At 40.4% G+C, this 21,904-nt stretch overlaps 1 protein-coding gene across 3 annotated transcripts in view; it reads left to right on the top strand.

Moving 5' to 3' along the window:
- Positions 1-21,904, top strand: part of MTHFD1L (methylenetetrahydrofolate dehydrogenase (NADP+ dependent) 1 like) — a 160,970-nt gene that overhangs the window by 85,055 nt on the left and 54,011 nt on the right. For all 3 annotated transcript variants that reach the window (XR_012041534.1, XM_072856110.1, XM_072856109.1), the window contains 4 exons: positions 5,843-5,982; positions 7,681-7,722; positions 8,799-8,899; positions 9,320-9,497. Coding sequence is in view for 2 of the 3 variants with exons in the window: in XM_072856110.1 (XP_072712211.1) it covers positions 5,843-5,982; positions 7,681-7,722; positions 8,799-8,899; positions 9,320-9,497 (461 nt within the window). In the remaining variant the exon portion in view is untranslated. The remainder of the gene's footprint in view (positions 1-5,842; positions 5,983-7,680; positions 7,723-8,798; positions 8,900-9,319; positions 9,498-21,904) is intronic.

Here is a 21,904-nt window from a genome sequence, read left to right as displayed (position 1 = left end):
GAAGTTAACAGCAATCAGTATTTAAAGTTAATAACTGTGAGAGGTTATGCTGTAACCTTTAGTTTCTCATTTAAAGCTGCTCTGCATTTCAATAGTAAAATTCATCTCTCACGGAAAAAGAAATGTTTCTGAGCAAAAGATTGAAATAGCTTGTTACAGGGTCCCAAGGGAATCAGCACTTAGATGAAGTGTACTCCTGGGAGCCGAGCTCCCCGTGCAGCCCTTGCTGCCAGGAGGCAGTGACAGTGGGCTGCGGCCCGAGACTCTCAGCCACTGGAGACAGGCCTCCTTTGGAGGAAGGCAGCATGAATTGAACTGCTACTGTCATGGGGCATGATGGCAGGGTACTTGAATGTAAATCTCTGTTTTCAGCTGACATACCTTGTTTGTGTAGAGAAGTTGAAAGCTTCCAGGAGAGATTTTTTTCCTCCAAATAAATTTACATCAGGAGGGGTCTCAAGCGCTAGAGCTTGAGTATTGCAGCTTAGAGGGTACGCCGGTGGAACCAGAAACCAGGCATTTATAGCATGTCTTTCTGGGGGTGCTCGTGCAGGTGGGCTGCTCTCTGTCTACGTTTGGAGAGACTTCCACACAGAGAGTCTCAAGTGAATAGTAATCTACTATTGAACATAACTTCATATGATCTGCTTTCTGAGAATAAAGTTCATTTTGGTCAGGACTTCTTGCGGAAGAAAACCCATTAATAGCTGTTAGAAGTGTGATCCTTTTGGCTTAAGCCAGGACTGCCATATCTGCTGGTTCAGTCAAAAGCATGGAGTGGTGGTCAACAGTCAGGAACCTCCAGTGCCCGTACCTCTGCAGAGCACATATTGCCCTGGCATCTTTCTTTAGCAAAGGGTGAAAAGTACCTGTTGCCTCCAGTGAGGAGGTAAAAACTTTGATAGCTGATGCAAACTGCTTTCTTCATGGCATGAAAAATGTTCAGCCTTAATAGATGCATGTGTAGTTTTCTGCTGCACTTCGTGTCCAGCGGTGGTAGCAGCAAGTGCCTGGGTTGCATGTCATCTGAGAATGTGTCAGAAGAAAAATGAACAGGAAAAATCCCTCTGTTAGGAGGGAGGGGGAAAAAAGGAAAGAAAAAGAAAAAAAGTATCTGTTAAATTCCAAAATCAGTCATAATAATGGAAGTTCACATCAGATAAATTGCCAGAGTCAGAATGGACAAACATCTGGTTTATTCATCCCTAGCTATACTAACAAAAATATGATATCCTGTTAGATAAATCACTGATCATCCTGGTTTATCTTGGCGGTTGTGCACCTTGGTATTTTTCACTTAAACAAGAACGTATCACTACTTTACAGCTCGCATGCCTCCAGCTCCAGGTTCACAGTTCATGTGCTTCTGTGACTTTGAACTCTTCTTTTCCTGACTTTACCAGCAGACAGCTGCACCAGAACAGATGTGTTTACATGTGGGGAGTAAATGGCAGCTTGCAGCTCAGAGTTTCCATTTCCTTTTACATTGTTCAGGAATCCAGGCTCACAATTCATGTCCTAAAGCTTCGCCTCATGTGTATGCATCTGACTTGGGCCTTTATAGTACAAATGTTTTATTTTGACATTGATTTGTTGATAGAAAGGGCTGACTAGGGAGAAGCTACTTTCACTAGAAGTTGCCCTCAGTTTACATGAAGTTCAATTGTGGGTGAAATATCATTTAAAAAATTCTAAACATCACTTTCTGTAAGGCTTTTAAGCAGTATGTAAATGTGAGGCTAATGTGGAACCACTTTATGCAGCTATAGCATGATAGATGGATTTTTAGGCAGAGAAAAATTACATTTTGTATTAAGCATGACGATGAAATCTAATTAGCTGCTTAAACCATGACACTGACTATTTCAGCTATTGTCATGCATAGGTGATAAAATATTCCCAGATGTGCTTGGCAAGGCAGTAATTCCATGAAGAGGTTATGGTAATTAAAAACAAGAAAAAAACCATCAGAGTGATTTGTTCATTTGCCTGAACCCTGAAGTGGAATTAGAGACTTCAGTGAAGAGTGTTAATTGTTCTGACTTTACACCACCTGACAGACTTCTCATCATCGCTATTGCTTAATTCCACGTTTATGAGCTTCTCCTTCCCCTTTTGTACCTGATTTGGATATTTTTGGGTTCTTGCTCTGAACAAAGACTATGGTTTATGAGTTATTTTGGTAGCTGAACTGAGTGAAGTAGATGTTATGTAAATGACCTGTAGAAAGACCTACAGTAATTTTGTGTTTGTTTTGCCTGCTGTTGTTCTGAAACAAGATTCCCCAGTTACCCTGATGTGTTAGGATGAGCCCAGCTTTTGGTCTCCTCACATGGATCTTTACAGAGAATAAATTATTTGAATTTATTGGAGCATTTTGATGCAGTTTACTTCTGATATATGTGTGTATATTAATTGCTAGATTTGACCTATGGCCCACTATTAAAAGTAATGTAATGGTAATGCACTGCTGTTACATGAAACTTTAATTTTTAATCTTCATTCTAATGTTCCTTATGATACTTGGGCTAGAAAATTGAAGCATAAAATCAAACAGCAGTGTATCTGTAGAATTAGGTTTTGCACTTTAGATGACCACGCAGTGAGACAGTCCAGAGAGCTGTACTCACTGAAAAGTATATCCAGAAAATAATCTTTTAGTACTTGTCCAGAACATTGTCCAGTCTTGTCAGTGCAAGAAGGGGATCTGGAATGCAAAGCAAGGCCTAGGACTGTAAAATCCCTGATCCGGGTCAGCATATGTTGTAATGGGGTTGTATTCTCAGGCTGGAAGTGCAAATACCTGTATGTTTTCGATGAGCTCGCTGAAGGTAAATCATTTACCTCTTGACTTTCATTAGAACTGCTATGTGGCCAGGAAATCAAAGCAAGCAGTTAACATCATGCCAGCATCATCACGTCTATTACAAACCCCCTACCTGCTTGCAGGGCAGCAGCCCAGGTAGCAGGGATTCGTGGGCCTGGCAAACGGCCACTTGCAGGGGACAGGATGAAGAGGCTTTCGGGGAGGGGAGCTGAAGCTGGGTAAAGACTCTGCGTAGGCAGGTAGTAGTGGTTGCATCATAAACTTTCCTTCAGTTGAGGTACAGCAGACCACATCTGCTTAGGTAGATGTTTGTTCCCAAAATCTTCGTCAGTTCACCGGTAATCTGTAATTGCCTTCTGTTGACAAACCATGTATGAGAAATGATAACCGAAATAAATGAACCCATGTGTTACTTTAAATTTCTGTTGTTACTTTTAAATTGATTAGCTGTTTTATCTCATAATCTCTAAATGTAGACTAGCTTGAAACGTCCCATTTAAAGTCTGTATTTGTTTTTCATTGACGCTTTCATATGAAAGCAGGAAATGATCTGAAAGTAATTGTATTAAGTGTTTCACCACAAAGATTTTAAAATATAATAGCTTGGCATATTACCCTATCCTCTCACTGTCCCTCTGAGGAAATAAAACGGAGTTAGCAGCTTTCATCCAGGCAGCTTTTCTACTACATCCTGTTTCCTTCCTCACACTGGAGAAAGCACCAACATTCCTCTCCCTTTCCTCTGCTTCAAATGAAGAAATCCCATTCTCCGTGTTGTAGCCCCCACTCTCAGTGAACACCAGTGTTCTGTTAGCTTTCCAAATATCGATATAGGATTTGGGTTGTTTAGGCAAATGTGCATTTTGCCCTCCATATCAAAGGAAGGCATTACAAAGAATAGAGGAATATGCACAGCTACCCGGATAAGTACCCTGGTACAGCTTTCCTGGGCATTTGTGCTGGCTGCTGAGACTGCCTGAAAGGGTGTCGAGCACCTCCCCGAGAGCCCTGAAGTGCTATGTGTGCTGCTGCTCTGCTTGCTGGAAGGCTGAAATCTCTGCTTTTCTCTCACTGAAAGGTAGACTTGCAATCCCCCTCTCTCAAAGGAAAAGTGACCCTTGAAAAGGCTTGGCATGAAAAGGATTAACTCCCTGGAAACTCTGTTTGGAAACGTTAGGAGACTGCTATGTGTATACGCTGGCAATCTCTGTAAGAGACAAATTATTTTCCCACCCTCTCAAGTACTTGGTAGTTTATCTGTTGTTTATATTAAAGATTGATCGTGGTTATATGTTCCTGACTCAGAGTTCTCATTAATCACGCTGTGCCACATAGGAGACTGGAGAAGAAGAATGGGGGTTACTGGAAAGCAGACATACGATCCCTGGCTCTGCTTTTAATATGACTTATCCTGACATAAGCTTTGTTCCTGTGAATTATTGTGTTTGTGTAAACCTCTTTCCCCCCCACCCACCCCCCCTCCCCCATGTTTGGTATGTCTGTTTTTCTCAGGACTATTCAGAAACAGATAATATACTTATTATGATGATTTTGGAGAATGTTAATCATGACACTTGCCATGTTACTATTTCAAGAGGTCCCTGCTCCTCCCCCGCGTGCCCACCCCCTTGTTTGCCAGCTCTTGCTTCCTCCCCCAGCCCCAGGAGCCATTTCCTCCCTCTGACCAGAGCCACGCAGGCAATTGTTTCAGCCTGTGCAAAACGAAGGGGTGGAAAAGGACTGGTGGGGTGAGGACAAATGCACAAAGGCTGGGACTTCCTAAAGCTCATCGGCTGCCAACAGAAAGATACTTTCTCCCACAGGAGCAGAGCTGATCTGCACCTCCTCCTCCTTGACCCTGCTGAAGGTTTCCAGCCCGGAAATGTTCAATCAGCTGTTTGTGGTCCCCTTCGAAGCATAAGAGTCAAAACTGCTGGCAGGAGGGAGAGAAAGAAAAGGGAATTTACTAGTTTTTGCAAGCTGATTGGGGTTACGGGTCCGCATTACCAGCCCTACTAGGAGTCAGGTCTAGGAGCCTCTGAAGCAAGTGATTTTCCCACCCTGACTTGTCTGGCTGAAAGTCCCTTCACATCTTCCAGAGGCACGCGTTGATCCCGACTCTTCAGTGTGTTCTGGTGGGAAATAGTTACATCGGCAAATTTTCAACCAACAGGAGATTTAATCCCTTGAATTTTTGAATTGCTGTGTGCTTGTGTTTTCTAATAAAAAGAAATTATTTGGGTTTTAAAAGAGGCAATTGAAATAATTGATGTTTGACAAATCAGAGCAAATTATCTCTGAAGAGACTGACATAATTTAATACAGATTATCTTCTCTTTTATTTGTAGGTCTGCTAAAAGTACTTTGCCAGGCATATCCTAATTCTGCACAGATTTTTTTTTTTCCTGAGTCACATTCAATTCATGTCTGTCTTCTTTGGTGCAAAGTCCCGTTATAGAGTTCACTGTTTAAGAGTATCTTCAACACTGAGACTGTAAATGCTGTTTTGTATTTATAATTAAACATCTGTTCCACAAAGGCAAGAGGTAATCAGAAGTTCTGCAAACCAAGGAGAATTTAGGGCCATTAATTATGATGAAAGCACATCTTCAGTGAAATCAAGGGAGGAGAAATAATGTAGGGAAGTCTTCAATCTGTAAGAATTTCAAAGATTTTAAATAAATATAATTACAGAGAGATAGCTATTTTAGAGGACTAGATGTTTTTAAAAGACTTTGATTCCAAATAATTTGGATTGCTTGGGGTTTTTTCCCCATGTGACTACTTTTGGTGACTTCTTGTACATATCGGGAATAAGAGAATTTATTTCTGAGTTGGGAATAGTTTTTTAATCAGACTCAGTAATGTAAATAGACCTCTATTTGAAAGTTCATTCAAAACTGAGTACTGGTGTATATTTAAGTGCACTGTATGCTAAAGTAGAAATATCCCCCAGTGTTTAACCGAAAGCATGTTTTATGTGTGGTTTTGTTTTGTTTTTTTAATGTTTAACAGTAACTGAAGCTGGCTTTGGTGCTGACATTGGGATGGAGAAATTCTTCAACATCAAATGCAGAGCCTCTGGCTTGGTTCCCAGTGTGGTTGTACTTGTTGCTACAGTGAGGGCTTTGAAGATGCATGGAGGTGGGCCAAATGTAAGTTTTTGCACCTTTCTTGGAAAACAAAATTGTTGCTAATATTTGAAATAAGTAAAATATCTTGGTTTAAGAAATACTGGGGGTAGCTTATGGGGCAGTATTTAGATATCCCTCTTGAGTTACCTCATTAAATAGATGTTTACCTCCAAAGGTAATGCAGGAATGGAAAGGCACAAATGAAAGAAGAGGGATGAAAGAGCTCTGGAGAAGTACTAAATCTTGCTGAGGGAGGGAAGTTTGTTTGCATTTTTTAAAAAAGCTATAATATGTATATATATTCTTTTCCCTGCCTTTTGAAATAGCGTTTGTAAGCACACTGAAGTAGTTGCAGGCTGGAAAAGTTGGCAGCTGAGGAGGAATGAGAAGAGTTCGGGTTGCAGTACGTGAGCGGAAGTAGGGAACGTTGGTAGTGAAGGTTTTGACATTTCTTTCACTTCAATAATGGAAACCCCTTCTGTCCTTCTAATCTGCTCAGGTTAATTCCCTCAGGGATGCTAAGGTAACTGATAAAATTGTGCAAGTGTTTTCCCAGTGTACCAAAAGTCACCAGTGTATAATTTTTTGCTATTTAAGCCACAAAGAGACTTGTACAGATTACTGATTGTATAAGTACTCCTCAGTCATACAATCAGATTGGACTCTGCTAGCGGAGCAGATAGACACTTAATTTCTAGAAACACTTTCATCTGCCCAGCAGCGTGCGAGTGATGCTGCCAGGGAAACAGTCTCACTGCATGAAAATACCAGAGCTGTTTCCACAGCCACAAAATTTTGGAATGCGTGGTCTCCCTTTTAGCTAATGATCTGTTAGAGCTAAAGCTGAGATGTCCTTTTTCAGTCTTTCAGGTTGACATAATTATATAACTTTCTATAATTCTAGTCCACTTCTAACACAAGTTTTCTTTATTTTTAATTATATTTCTCCATGCGTATCAAGGCAGGTATATTGTCAGGTGTGTTATCAGTCAATCTAGCAAAAATAGGTCTTAAATATGTCTTAATAACAGTCTATTTCTGTCTGATCTGTGTCTTTAGAAGTATAAAGATTTCATTTGTTTACATAATGCATCACAGAGGCATGTAGAGTACCAGATACTTTTATTGGGAGGTTAACTATAAAATGGACCAAGACCAATGCTTGAGACAAAAGTGACTAAGTCCAGTGCCTGGGATTGATGTATGTGGTCCTTGAAGACTCAGTATAGTATCCTGGTGATACTCCTTGTTTGTATACCTTTGTACTTTCCAGCAAAGTAAATCACTTGCATGCAGTTCCTTGCCATAGGCAGTAATTACAGGACACCCAAAGATGATGTTCCTCTTCTAGTCATCTATGTTAATGTTATTCCTTCAGCCAGCTGTTGGAGGTTGCTGGCCATTGTCTTCACACTGCTGGTGCATTGTTAAGCATGTAGAATGGGATCCAAGTGCCTCCTCTCTAATCTTTTACAACTAGTTGCTGAGTCACTGCCTGTATCTTGCTACCCAAATACAATAGGAAGTGTTGCTATTCTCCATGTACTTGGAATAAAACTATTCCATAACTTGGAATAAAACAGAAGCTGCAGTCAAGCTATGATGTTGTGTGCAATGTATGTGCAGACTGGCAGTATAGAAAATAATGAAAAGTGCAGTTCTGACCATTTAGGATTATGACCAGTGTCAGTGTGTGATGACTTCAATTGTTTATCCCAGGTAACTGCTGGTGCCCCCTTGAAGAAAGAATACACAGAAGAGGTAAGAGGAACTGTTATAAAACTTTAGGAGAAGTTTTTGTTTAAAGGGACAAAATAATGTGGTATATGGAGAATCAGAACTTCTCATTCCTCTGGCTGGATAGCGAGCTGCAGCCTCAGGTTTGACAATAGCACACTCTAATGCTGACATTCAGTGTACACCTTTAACAAGCATTGCCAACAAGTAAAGCCATCTCATCTTCCCCCAGCCACTTGGTGTTATCCCTCTTGTGTGTGCCTGCATGGTAGGTTGCACTGAGGAACTGAGCTAGCTGAAAAATGACTTTTTTTCAGTAGTTTTTCCAGGACCACTAGGTTCTCAGACTGATCAGCTCTTCCTTCCAGTCCATCATACAGGCATTTATGGCAACACAAGAGCAGAGTGGTGCAGGGGTCAAAGACACTCCCTGAAACTAATGATAGCTTAACCTGTTCATTAAACAACAGGTTTAATCTGTTTGTGCTTCACGTCTGGTGTTGGATGTCACTCTTCAAACGAGTGGATTCTACGGGTTTGTTTTCTTTGTCTCTTCGCTGGAGACAACTTCTGGTCTTTTGGTTTTATCAGGCTAAGGATATATGTGTTGTTGCAATTAACACAAGGCCTACAAAGTGTGAGATAAAACACTAAATAAGGAAATCCAGTAATGTGCTTTTATCTGGGATATATATGTATATGTAGATTAGACTATGCACCTAACACATCTGTATGTCAAACCCCACCCCACTACTGTAGTTTGTTTATAGACTTTGCAAACAAGAGCCTAACAGCCCTTTCACAATTGTGACAGGCAACCAGTCATCAGCTTCACTGTCGTCTTGTGTCCCAGAAAAGAGCAATACATTCATGTACAAATTTTGGATACTGCTTAGTTACTTAAATATGTCTGTTGCTTATTAATTGAAATAAGAATTAATAAGATAAGTGCCAAAATATTTTTGTCTGGAAGCATTTTACTTGCCTGCAGCTTTCATCCTCAGCACTGTTTATGTTCAGTTTCATTTATGGAAAATTCTTTGGCTGGAGAAGACTTGATGTGTCTTACCATTTCCATTAATTTTTATTTAATTGCACAGAACCTCCAGCTGGTAGCTGATGGCTGCTGTAATCTACAGAAACAGATTCAAATTACTCAGCTCTTTGGAGTTCCTGTTGTGGTTGCTCTAAACGTCTTCAAGTAAGTCTATTCTTTCATTACTCTTGTGAGTAAATGCACAGTTCAAATTTCACACTTTTCTTGGGTTTTAGATTAATCAATTTTGGCATGAAGAAAGGAAGCTATTAAAGAATTTCCTTTTTTCATCATGAATATAAAGACCTTTAAATCCTTAGCTTGTTCTTAAGGTTTTAAAACCACCCAAAAATTATATACTGTTATGGAAATATTAATATTCCGTGTTAATTAGCTGTAACAATTACAAAAAGTGTTCTTGAAACATGCAAATACATATGCTGTATATAAATTCATTATGTATGTGGCACAATTTCTATATAGACTTGCTTTACAACTGCTGATGGTAGGATATGGCTAAGTATATAAGGTTATAAAAGAGAACTAATTAAACAAAATAATGAGACAGAACTGTTTGGTTGGCAGAACTGACTCTCCTGCTGAGGTTGATCTGGTGTGTAAGATTGCAAAGCAATCTGGAGCATTTGATGCTGTGCCCTGCAATCACTGGTCGGCTGGTGGTGAAGGAGCGGTAAAATTAGCTCAAGCTGTGGAAGAGGCAGCCAATCAGAAAAACAGTTTCAAATATCTCTACAGCTTGGAGGTAAGATTTTTTGTTTGTTTGTTTGTAATGAATCCATGCTGCATCAGTGTTGGATTTAAAACAAGAAGAACATTGCAACAAAGCTATCTAACATACTTGGAGAGGGGCTTGACTTGGCTTAAAATTACAAAAGCTGGAGAGAACAAAAAATCTGTGGCTTGTCTAATCAGAGGAGCAGGATACTTGCTAGTAATGCTCGTTATTTAGTGCGTTGAATGATGTTTCTGATACTTTATTTTTTAACATAAAAGTATGTCTGTAGGTGGAACATTCACAAATTATTGAGAGAGACTTCTCCACAAAGATGTCACAGTCATTATATTTGTCCTGACAATCAGCTAAAATGAAATATAGTTACTGTCTCACAGTAATGGGTATTGCTCCAAGTTGTGACTCCGTGAAGCATTCAGTCTCTGTATGAGAAGGATGTTAGAGGTAGCATGTGCACGCTCGTGCTACACGTCTGCCCAGCCAGACAGGTCAATGCAGAGAGAAAGCACTGAGTCCATGAGCCCCTGAGGTTCAGAGCTCACTCCAGCTGCTGGCACTCAGACCTCTCCTCCTGCTCTCTAGTTTTCATATATACACATCTAGAGCAGAGAGCACACCCACACAGAAGGTAGTCAGAAATCAGATTTAATGAGAATAGAGGACAGACTGTGGCGCTGAAGCCCAGAGCTGAGTCAGACAAGCTACTGACCAGGTACCTTTGCACTCAACCGGCCCCTTCTTCCCTTTTTCCCTCCATTTTTCCCCACACTTGTTCCTCTTCAATCCACCTTGATTACTTCCTTTCCCCATCTTTGGTTCTTCCACTAAACATGCCCTAACAATATTTACACATTCCCACAATCCCCTTCAAAAATCCCATCATAAATTTTACACTGTCCCAAAATGCTGCTCTTCCTACATCCCATGACGAGTCCTGTGCTGCTGTAGGCAATCACCCCCTTTTGTCTGCAAAGTTTTCTGATTAAAGAGTTTCCCCATTGACTCACCTTGGTGCATTTCACACCAAGGACAATGGTCTCATCCTTCCCCTTGAACGGTCTTAGGAAACAGCCAATTCAGTGTGCTCTAATTTTCACTGATTAGTTTTTTCCACTGATTACATTACTAGGGTTCCTCCACCTATCATTGTTCTTCTGATCCTTGCTTGGGCTTTGTGTTTGATTTGCTTAGCTATAAGTCAGATAACCTAACAAAGGATAGTGTGGTACAAGTTTTAATCCTTTGCCTGCTGGAGATGGTGACTCTTTTTCCATGTCTTGGAGACTTTGTTATTGCAGTCATCTGTAAGGTAACATCACAGCATCCTGAGCTGTCAAGAGGAGCAGCTTGCAAGGAAGGGCTGCTTGGGCCTCCAGAAGCACTATGCTGGAGTACCACTGTGCAGGCAGAACATTTGGAGGGATGCATTGCTGAGAAGGTTATACAAATGATATCTCAGGACCTTCCTGACTATCCAAATGTGGGTGGGTTAAAATTTGGGCAGCAAAACAGACTTCTCTGGCACCAAGAAAGCCCTTGTCAAATTTCAGATCCCATGCCCAAGTGCTACTTAAGTTTCTTTAGAAAATGTTTGAATGCTATTTTTTAACAGCAGAACCTCAGCTTCATTCTTTTAAGTGGCTGAAAGTTCCTGTTTTGATTCTTCTTGCCAGAAAAAAGTTCAACCTGAGGTAGATATGCCCTACTGTTGTCTTTCGCTTTCTCTCCTCCCTGATGTATACCTTGTATCAGTTGCATCCACTTTATTTCTTCTTCCCACCTCCCCCACTGTTTTCCCAAATGTCGGTAGTCCAGCCAACTCCTATTAGTATTAACCACTGCCTTCACAGTATAGATGGAAATACCTTGAGAATATAAGTGCTGCAGCATCTATTCAGGGTGTTTTGCCCATGGAACATTTTTACAGCCAAACAATGGACAATGTATCTGCCTTTCTGAGTTTGTCTCTAATGAGATGCTCTGGAAACTGAGGATATCATTTTATGGGTTTTGCGTAATGAAATGGAAAAAAAAATTCTTTCAGAAATACGTGTAATAGTTTTCCCCAGAGGACACTTGTGTTTCAGAGATAGCACATTAGCGTTTGACAAGTCCCATATTTAAGCTCTGATGTTCCTATATTCTATGTAGCTTACAATCTTGTGGTATGAATGAGTAGAAAGGATTGGTAGGGGTGGACTCTGCCTCTATGAAGGAAGAAAATTAGATTGATTTCTACTTTAATGTCTTTCCCAGACACATCTTTTTATGCTGTGTTGCATAAGCAGCATGATCTTAAGCACAAAGGGAATGAATCACATCTTTACATCAACTTAATATCCCGTAACTTAACACAAGTATTATAAGCCTCAAAAACAAGTTGAAGGGATTTTATAAAAACATATAAAGATTTTAAAATACTGTAAAAAAGTAAATTCAGGCCAACAAAAACAGTAAAGTGTAAAGTTCAGGCTTCTGTTTCATTCTTGCTGTGCAAAGGATGGGGACTGAAGCAGTTGGAAGTAGGAGAGTGAAACAGCAGTGCTATCATTTGTATGCTATGGTAGGTGATTTGGTCACTGGGCCTATAGGGACATGAAGAAAAGCCACCTCTTCCAAATGAGCCTGCCTAGATATTAATTAAGGTTGTAATAGGATTTTTTGATGTAGCAGTTTTGAGGACTGAGTTCTGCTGTTCAAAGGGGTAACTATGACAGTAAATTAAGAAAGAAAAGAGGTAGTAAGATGGGATTTAGACAGATGATTTCCCTCCGTCATTGTGCCTGAAGGGGGATGTAAGGGAAAGGACATAGTTCCATCCCTCGTCCTTCCAGTGACTGCCGGATTTGTCCAGTTACTTGAATACTTTGAAGTCCTGGTTGCCTCAAGTTTGACGGGGTTTGCTGTGATGGTTTTTTTTCTTTTCTTTCCCCTTTGCAACATCGAAGGGCGAAATATTCTGCATAAAACCACTACCAGTTCAGTCATATCTCTGTCTTTATGATATTACTCTTTATGATACTACTCCGTGTCTCCATTTAGTCCTTTGATGTCAATGCATCTTATTTTCTTCAGTCTGTAAAACTTCATCAGAATTTACTTCCAAAACTGTCTATAATTAGAACAACTTCCAACAGCTACAGACCACTGTAGCCATATTATGGCTACAGACCACTGTAGCCATAATAGATTAATTCAACATTTTGATGTTTTGTTAGAAAGCATTACCCTGGGGTTTTAAAAACAAAAACCAAAACCCCTGTAGGTAAAACTGTTTTATATCCTTTTTTACTAGTAAGACCAAAGTTTGCAGCAAACTGTATTATTAGTATGCAGTCAGGCATCTAATTACGGGATAGTCCAGGTCAACTGGGCTCTCTTTGGGATTTTTCCAAATGGCATGAATCTCTGCAGTGCTTTATGTAATTTCCAAATGTATACCTGGAAACAAAGACTTCCTTGAAAGGTGTTTACAAATGTGTATAATGTGAGAAGAACAAGAAAGTCTTTTCTAGATCTGGTAAAAAGTTGAGGATCAGCGATTTTTTTTCTGAATCCTGAGGTGTGTTTATGCATTTATACCATCTTGTCCAGTGATGCCCAAGCATGTGCTGAATGAGTGATTTTAGATAGTGGACACAACACAGTTGTATCAGTTCAGGACTCAGGCTCAGCTAAGTGGTCCTGTTGAGTATCATAGCAAGCTAGTCTAATTAGAAGGCTGTGCTAATGTGGTTATATTCCTGGAAGCATTTCATTCAGTCTGTTTAAACTTCCTCAGCTGTCTCTACATGACACAGTGTTCTGTAGTCCCACTTTTAGATTGCTTTTCGGGTTCTCTTTATTTCTCTAAGCAGGCAAAGTTTTGTTTTTATCCTAGGAGCTGATGCTTGTACTTTTTTTTTTTTTTTTAATACTTCTTGATTCTAGCAAGGGTTTGTTTGACATTTGGTATTAGATGAACGAATATTTTTCAAGGGTTGAATTGAGAACAGAATAAGCCTCAAGCATATTTTGAGGGCAGTGCGAAGAATAGCTGCATATATGATTTGGGGAGTGCATATGTGTGCTAGTGTAATTTCATGGATCAAGTACAAGAAGTGACCTCTGACAAGTAACCCCAGCACTGTTGTCACTTTAAAAGTGTAAGAAAAGGACGTAAACAGATACAGCGTACCATGAAATGCTTACAGTATTAGAAATTGCTTGGGGCGGGGGAGGGGGATTCAGGAGCAAGGATGAGTTTTTATATGATAGGCTCCAGAGTTTATAACATAGTGTAGAAGATTATTGGCAGTAGTCATAATAAATACTATAGTAGTGTGTGGTTTTAATATGGATTTTTGCCCCTACTGCACACTAACCTCTTATTTTACTGTTGAATTGGTTTCTTGCCGAGTATTTCTCTTTAGTGTTTGGAGGATGGGTTTGTTTTAAAGGCCTCCTGAACTCTCTGTGAAATAATCTGTGCTTTTTTTTTTAATATATATTCTTGCTACATATGGAAAATATCAAAATATCAACTCTCTTATCACTGTTGACTTCCTTTCTGGGTTCACTTTTCTTGAAGTATGGGTCTTTAAGTTGCAGCAGAAAGCTATTACTCAAAATAAAGTTGACTGACCCATTAAAAGTAAGTTTAGATAACTAGGGGGAGTATAGGAGAGGATGGAAATACACACATCCCATTCCCAAATTTCTCTGGCTTCAGTGCCTGTTCTTGGCAGGGGGGGAAGCTATATTCCCCACTAACACATGCCTGGTGAGTAACCCACCTTCTTTCAGTACTTTCACTATCCTGGTCTCCTCTCTTCTGTGGTGAACTCTCCATTGACTTACAGCAGCCCTCCTCAACCTGAAGGAGGAAACATAGGTCTGAATGAAGGCAGGCAGTAGGTTTTTAAGAGGTGCATTGCCCCTTCCTGCAAGGCAGCTGGAGTGCAGGGGGCTAACACTCCAGGAGATAGAAGAGAGGAGAAGGACAGCCATATGGCATGAGGCAGGATCAGCATATCTGGACAGTCAGCGAGTTAGCATTGTCCTCTTAAAAGACTGACACAGTAACCTGACAGAGGTTATTTATGATTGAAGAGCCTCAAATCACTTGATTTATGCTGCATTGGAAAACTAAATTGAAGAGTGTAAAGGTCACAAAAGGGAGGGAGGAGAAGGGGTTGTTCCAGTCTTCCAAGTTTGTCAGATGACACCTCTTCTTGCCAGTGCTCTGCCTTTAGGTAATATCATGACAAATGAAAATATTTCCAGGTCATACTGTGGAAGTTGATTGCACAAATATTTGGCTGAGTGCAGTGAATTGCCTGGCCAGCCTGCAGAACAAAGGAGAGCTTTCTCAGCTTGGGACCATCCACTGGGAATGAGGTTGAGTAGCAGCACTTCTCAGGGAGGCATTCAAGCAGTTAGCAGCCTCAGCACTGGTATTTTTCTTCCCTGCTGGGAGCATAATAGTAACTTGGGCAAATCTGGAGCATGTGAGCCCACAGTTTTGGCTGCCCCTGCCTCTGTTGTGCTATGGCAGTATGGTGTGGGCTGCCACTTGCCTCATTTCTTCCAGTCTTAGCTTCAGCTGTCAGAGACGATGGATCACTCAGAGGGGTCTAAGGGTAGCATCAAAACAGAGGAAAACTCTGCCAGCAGCAGTTCTCTGTGCATTATCTTCTCCTCCATCCGCTGGCCATGGTCTCCAATAACAAGAATGAGCTGTGAGTAATGAAGGAGGGAAGAGACTGGTCAGTGGAGGAGAAGGCTCCTTGGTGCGTGTACTAGGAGAAAGGGGAGTGGCTCGAAAGGAAGGCAGAGTCAAGAAGGGCTCATGGGGCCTGGGTCTGAGGATGCTGACCTCCAGGGGAATGACCTAAGGCAGAGTGTTTCTCTTCATTTGTAAACTGGTCATCTTTTCAATCCCAATGTGATTGAAGGGGGGGGGGGGGGCATGTTAGAGGTATTTTCTATTTCCTCCTCTAATACCATGAAGCCGCTAAGCCATGAAAGCCATCCATCATGTGTTTGCTGTCACATCAGCCCAACATAGCTCTGTTCTTTTGCCTAGGAGGCAAATAACTTCTGTGTTGTTCTTTATACAGCATGGAGTTCAGTCATGTATGGACCCAATGGAAGGTCCTTAAGCACTACTGGAGTAGGAATAAATAAAATTATATATGCTCCTTACTGAAACTTTTCCTAATAAATGATGGAGATCATTTCTCATCTTGAAATGCAGGCTGTGCTGCCCTCCATGGTATGCTAGTCTTTAAACTATTTCCCCCCACCCTACTGCTAGTAAGCCATCTAGCAGTGAAGCCACATTAAAGAGGAATTCCACAGGGCTGTACCAGCCTCTCCTTCCACTCTCGTCAAAGAGGTTTTGGTGGAGTCTGGACACTTCTTTCACTGAATTTGGTGTTCTAGGGTTGGAAGCTATCTTTCTTCCACTCCATCTCTTTTTTTTGTGGATGTAGGGTCTTGACGGCACTGCACTTTTATGTTTGTTTTCATTATTTTCCTATTCTTTGCATGAAGCAATTTTCTTAGGCACAGCTGGGGTTTTGAAGTTGGGGAAATGGAAAATAAATCTCTAAGGCCACAGGCTTAGGTGTTGATTCACAAACTGTTTAACTTGACTGACTATGCTTTTCTGCAAATTGAAAAACAAACTCTCATCCTGTGCCAACAAAGGAAGAGGAGTGCTAAAGACTTGGGAATCCTTTTGTCAGCCACAGATCTTCTGGAACCAGAATATACAGATACTTTAATAAATGTGTTTTTATTTTATCCAGGGGAAAAGCTGGAAGTAGGAGTTCGAATGTGCAGAGTCAGCTATTGTTTTAGCACTGCACTCTGTCACCCCACACAGCACCTTCAGCCATACTCCCATCATATGTTTTCATTTGGCAACCTTCCCAAGAAGAGGAATGAGTGATGTCTGCATACTGTTTCACTTAGCCAACCAGCGATTCTTTATTATTGCTTTCAGTGAATGCATAAGTTAAAATTTAAAAAAAAAAAAAAAAAAAGTGCCACTGCCTTGAATTTTAAACTATTTTAAGAATTTCTGTTAAAACACAAGCAGCTTAGCAACAATAAACCCAGAGGTTAGTGACCTCATAATTAAACTGGTGATCTCATAATTAAAAATAGGCCATGAGACTAAAGTGAATGTTTAAAGAACTTGAAGTATTAAATGTGTAAGTTACAAGTGAATAGTGCTTTTGTATATTCTCTGGTTAAATGTGTGTTTTTCCGCAGAATCTTAAGTTTTCTCAGAGAATAAAGTAGTTTTAAATATTTATGTTGCATAACTGTGAAGAGATCCTTTCAGGCAGTGCTGCACTGACAGGCATTCACTTAAGGTATTCAGTTTAAGCTAGATAACACCAGTGCTTCTCATAGTAGTGTGGCTTAGCTGCAACCTGGTGCCATGAAGTATGACTACAGACTTACTGCTGTTGACTTTGGCTTTTCAGAGACATTTTCTGTTGGTCTCTGTTTTGGTGAGGTAGTTGGGGGGAATGTTTAAAAGCAGAAGAAAGGAAGAAGGAAAGGAACAGGGGTTGTTTTCAGCAGTCTCAGGGATTGGCTATGGGGAGTTAAAAAGATGAACTTGTTTCTCCAGTAGCCAAAGAGCTTAAAGTCAGGTGTCCAGATTAGGATGTAAAAGATGGGAATCCTAAGCACAGTCCCAAGCCAGATCCCTAGTAATCTACATGTTTCATTTCACATAATACTGACTTGTGGCAACAAGACTGATTTCAGGAATTCCACCCAAGCTGCTTGTCCCTGCCCCAACTCACTGTTTCTGCTGGTACATTCAGTGATCAGATTTGAACAATTTGAGCAATTCTTTCTGCAAATGTCTCTCTGCTTTGTACTGGCTTTGCCTTTGTGGTAAACTGTATGTGTGAACTGATCCGGGTTAAAATAGCTTTTTTTTTTTTTTTTCCCTGGGTTATGTTTTAGCCTGGATCACTTTCTCTGGTATGTGCAGCTGCACAAACAGTGGTGCTGCCCTCTGAGTTGCACTGGCACATGGGTGAGTGTGAGCAGTAGAGGAAGGGAGGATGAAGGAGGGTCTGTTGAAGCTGGTCTGCTGTCCATGGAAATCCTCATCAAGCCCCACGTGGAAAAATGATGCTCCACAGTCTGCTGTTATAGCTGAAGGAAGAGATGAAGAGTGAAGAGATGAAGAAAGGCTAGCAGAAATTAAACACTATTAAAAAACTTGCAGTTGATAGTATTGGAAGAAAGAAGACTGTGTAATAAACAGCGTCAATTTGCACTAACATCACATCTTGCAAGGGGCATGGCCTGGAAGTAGCAGTATGGCTGGGTGACAACACTGGTGTGTTCACCTTGGATTATCAATTCAGTCTTGGGAATGACAGGCTCTCCTCTTTATCAGTGCTGATTTCTTGGTTTAATTGTTCTCTGTCAAGTAATGAAATGTACAGCTACACAGATACTGCTTTTGTGAAAGCAGTTTGTGCACTTTTGCTGTAGCACTTGTTATGCTTTAGCCAAGGAGACGATCCTGTTTATGGTGTGGGTGCTTGGTAGCTTCAACAAGCATGTGTGTTTGTGCTTGTGTCAGAAAAAGCATATGGCTTTGGTAGCTCTGAATATGCGAGATTTCAGAAATGCACATTGTCTCTGGCAGGGCTGGGGAGATTGGTTGTTTCTGAGAGAAACACCAAAGCTACTTAACCGTGTGGTCCTGTAGCACCTTCTCATGTTCAGTATAAGTTTACATTGAGTATTTCATGCTAGCATTTTCTCCAGAAGCTAAAACTGAATTTGGAATTAATTCTCTGAAGCTACCATAATTCCTTCAGCACTAGTACCAATACGAAGTTGCATATCTATAAAAGTCAGTTTTTTGTCTAAATCCATACTGTCTATTGTATATCTATTGTCTGTCACCTGTTCTCCATCTAAATGTACGTAGTTGTGTAATATTCACAACCTTACATAAGGGAATAAGAAGAGGAACAGCTTTTATTGCTGATCCTAATTCTTTCATGCTTCTGACACTCTGCACGTTTTATAAATACCTTTATCACCATAGCTGTCAGGATAGCAGAGGTGCTGTGGAACCAAGTTGCTGTTCATACAGGTGCATTGACACTCACTGTCCAGATGAGACTTTTCATCCTCCTTTCATTGAGACTATTTTACTGATGGCCTACACATAGTTGCATCAGCGTAGCTGAGGGTGCCACATTGTAGTTTGCGAGTGGGAGTGAACAACTGGTTCAGGAATATCCTAGGCCATTGTAGAAAATTCTCAGACAAAAAAAGAGAGAGATGTGAAAGTACTTATTTTTCCTAAGTGTCGGAGATATGTGGTTTCTGCTGGCAGATACTTGACCAAGGTGTTTAAGGTACAAATAGGTAGCTCACGTGATTTTTTTAGAAGAGTCTGGTATCAGCTGGAGCAAAAATCCAGCTTAAAATCCCTTAATGACTTAGTTACTTGTGCAATATGCCTCTATTTTTCAGCCCATTTGAGTTCAGCTAGGCACTTTTCCATATGAATTAACACTGTGAAGCGTTATTACATATGATGGATGCCTGTACCCATCAGTGAGAGTATTTCCATAGTGGAGGGCTGAATAATCAACAGTTTTGTTGAAAACCTAAAGCTAAACTTGCCCTTAAAGACCAGATAAGAAAAAGTAAGAATTGTTCTTACAAGTGTCCTGTAAACATCCAGGCTTCTGCTATGGCATATATATAAAAAGTCTCTTGAATTACTAGAGCTTCTTTTCTCATGAATACCATTATATTAGTTTCAAGCAAAATGAATTTTTGTTTCTCATGTAAAGTACGAGGTGGCTTTTCTTTCTTTAAGTTAAATTAAAATGAAGTTTCCTAGCAGTATTACTTGATAACTGAAACATGGGAAACTTTTTAGCTTGAAACGCTGTTACACTGTGATTCTAAATAGACAATCCCTTAACAATCCCACTAAATACTAGGAAACAGATGGATCCTTAGCATGGTGTAGTGTACTCCTTTCCCTACTCCTGAAATTTCAGGAAGGAAGCATGTCTGCGAGTGTGCACATGCATGGGCTGTGTTAATGTGTATAGAGCATCTGTGCCTCCCTGCTGGTTTCTATCTGAATTGGGCTCAGCCAGGACTCATCTGCCTGTGTTGTGAGGTTAAATAGGCTCAAACTCTCCTCTGATACCATGCACATTGCCTCACCTGTTTGTATGCACATGCCCTCCAAAAACAAGTCTCAGAAAACCACTTTTGTTTGCCATTCACGCTCCCGCAACTGCTTCCCCACTGGTGATTCTTCTGAGGTTCAATTTGCAGAATTTGGGGTGTGGGTGCTGGCCTGAAAAGGCCCTGAAATTCTGCTTAAAAAACCAAACCTAAATCTGTAGGGATACAGTTTGACTGTCCAGATCAGACTCAGTCATGCAAGACATTGAGCACATCCCGGGAGGAGCAGAATGCCACCACTGTCATTACAGCAGTCTGCTCTGATGTTAGCCAGAGCCCTGCTGCCTTTCATTTGGAAACTACAGCTATGGTTGCTGGAAGGGGGCTGAGGGCATAGTAATTATGCTGCTGTCAAAGTAGTTTGAAATATTTTGATACAAATGCAAGTTGAATCTAAATGAACGTCTCCATCTCAGTGAATTGACTGAGGTTTATGCAGAAAGCTGTTTGTTTTGATGTTGGCCTACTGACAATGGGGAGTAGAATTCCTTTTGCTTTTGCTGTTGCTGTTAGTTCTTGACTGCAAGCAAACAGCACCCAAAAGGCAAGTTAACCAACACATTTTGCATTTCTTCCATTGTGTTCAAAACTGCCATGGGTATGAATGTACTGAATAATCAACCTGGAAGAAGTTTCATCTCGTGATGGCTATCCATGTCACTGAAGTATTCTATTCAGCTTAACGCTGCCAGGAATTATATCCAGGATATTTGCAATGTGTTATCTCAATCCTCATTAGATTTTTTTTAACTGCTTGGATTCCCGTAAAAAGCCTGAAGTCAGGAATATGATGTCGTTCCACCCAATTAAGGTGCAATAATCATATAGTCAGCATATTCAGCAAGTGTCTTGTGGAACATCTTTAAACCTCACTTTGAAATTTTGTGTCTGAGAGAGGGATTTTATTTGAGCCTTAGTCGCTTTTAACTGACTTACATTTAAGCTATTTGAGAGTCTGGCAAGCTTCTTTTCTTGTGATGTCTTTGTTACTGGAGTTCTTTATTAATGTAAAGGCAGACTACTTTAAACTTTAATTTTTCTAAAATTCAATCATAAATACAAAAAAGGTCAGTCTGACACAAACCCTTCAACTGATGTATCTTTGCAGCAAAACCATTACTTCTACACAGGCATTGCAAAAATGTGATTAACTGTGGAACTTCCTATAAATGCACCAGATAGAGTTTGTTATTCACAAACCAATTTCTTGCCTTCGGAATAAAAATGAAATACTTCTATTTTGTGTTCTGGTGCTTTTTATATTGCTTGAGATTACCAAGAATTCTTCCCCGAGTGGTATCTCTTTAGATTTTGTTCAACACTTCTTCCACGTGTGTTGTTAATTAAATATGCTAGAGTACAAATTACTGGTGGGGTGTTCCCTGGAGTATTGCACACATCTCTGGCCATCTGTGGTCAGCACTGAAGTAGCTGAACTGGTGGTATGATCCTTCGTCTATTGTCCTCTTCCTATTGAAAGAAGTCGAAGAGGTTGGCTTGTTTAAAATAGGCTATAGGGGTCATAATTGCTTTCTCCAAGGTCATTCAAAACAAAAAGAAAGAGTTGCATGCTCTTAATAAGAAAAAGAAAGCATTGTGTACTCTTAATAAACAGAAATTATGGCACAGAAAGGAAATGCCTGGTCTGACCACAAAAAACTGTCTGCTGAAAATCTGTGAAAGGATTTCTAACAGCCTGAATGTGAGAGTCTGCATCTGCCTTCAAATAGAAGCCATAAAGGCAGAACACACATACAGTTTGAGCTGAATAACATGACGTGGATACTCATGGAGACTGAGGTTGAACTTAGTGACTTGTGATTTCAAAGTGTATCCTAGAATGCTCTCATATTCTTTTTTTTTTAAGCGTCCAAAGTGCTTTACAGTATCAATGCTACAATTCAAAATACATATGTTAGGAAGGATAGGAGGTGAGAATAAAAAAAAAAAAAATTATAGACAAAAGAGCAGTGATGGGTCAGGAATTTTCTGCTACAGTTCTTTGCTTCTCAGAGGAACCTTCCCTGGCTGCCTGCTACCTTGCCTTCTCCACTCATTGTGTAGGTTATCTTTAGTGTGAAATTAAATTTATTTGTCCAGTGATCCCCGTTAACCCAGTGGAGCTTGCTTCCTTGTATCTGCAGTGTGTGATAGCTCTTGATTCTTAA

This window comes from Ciconia boyciana, chromosome 3, assembly GCF_034638445.1.
Source record: "Ciconia boyciana chromosome 3, ASM3463844v1, whole genome shotgun sequence".
NCBI classification, from domain to species: domain Eukaryota; kingdom Metazoa; phylum Chordata; class Aves; order Ciconiiformes; family Ciconiidae; genus Ciconia; species Ciconia boyciana.
The sequence above is the reverse complement of the archived record's forward strand: the minus strand, read 5'-3'. Positions and strand labels throughout refer to the sequence as shown.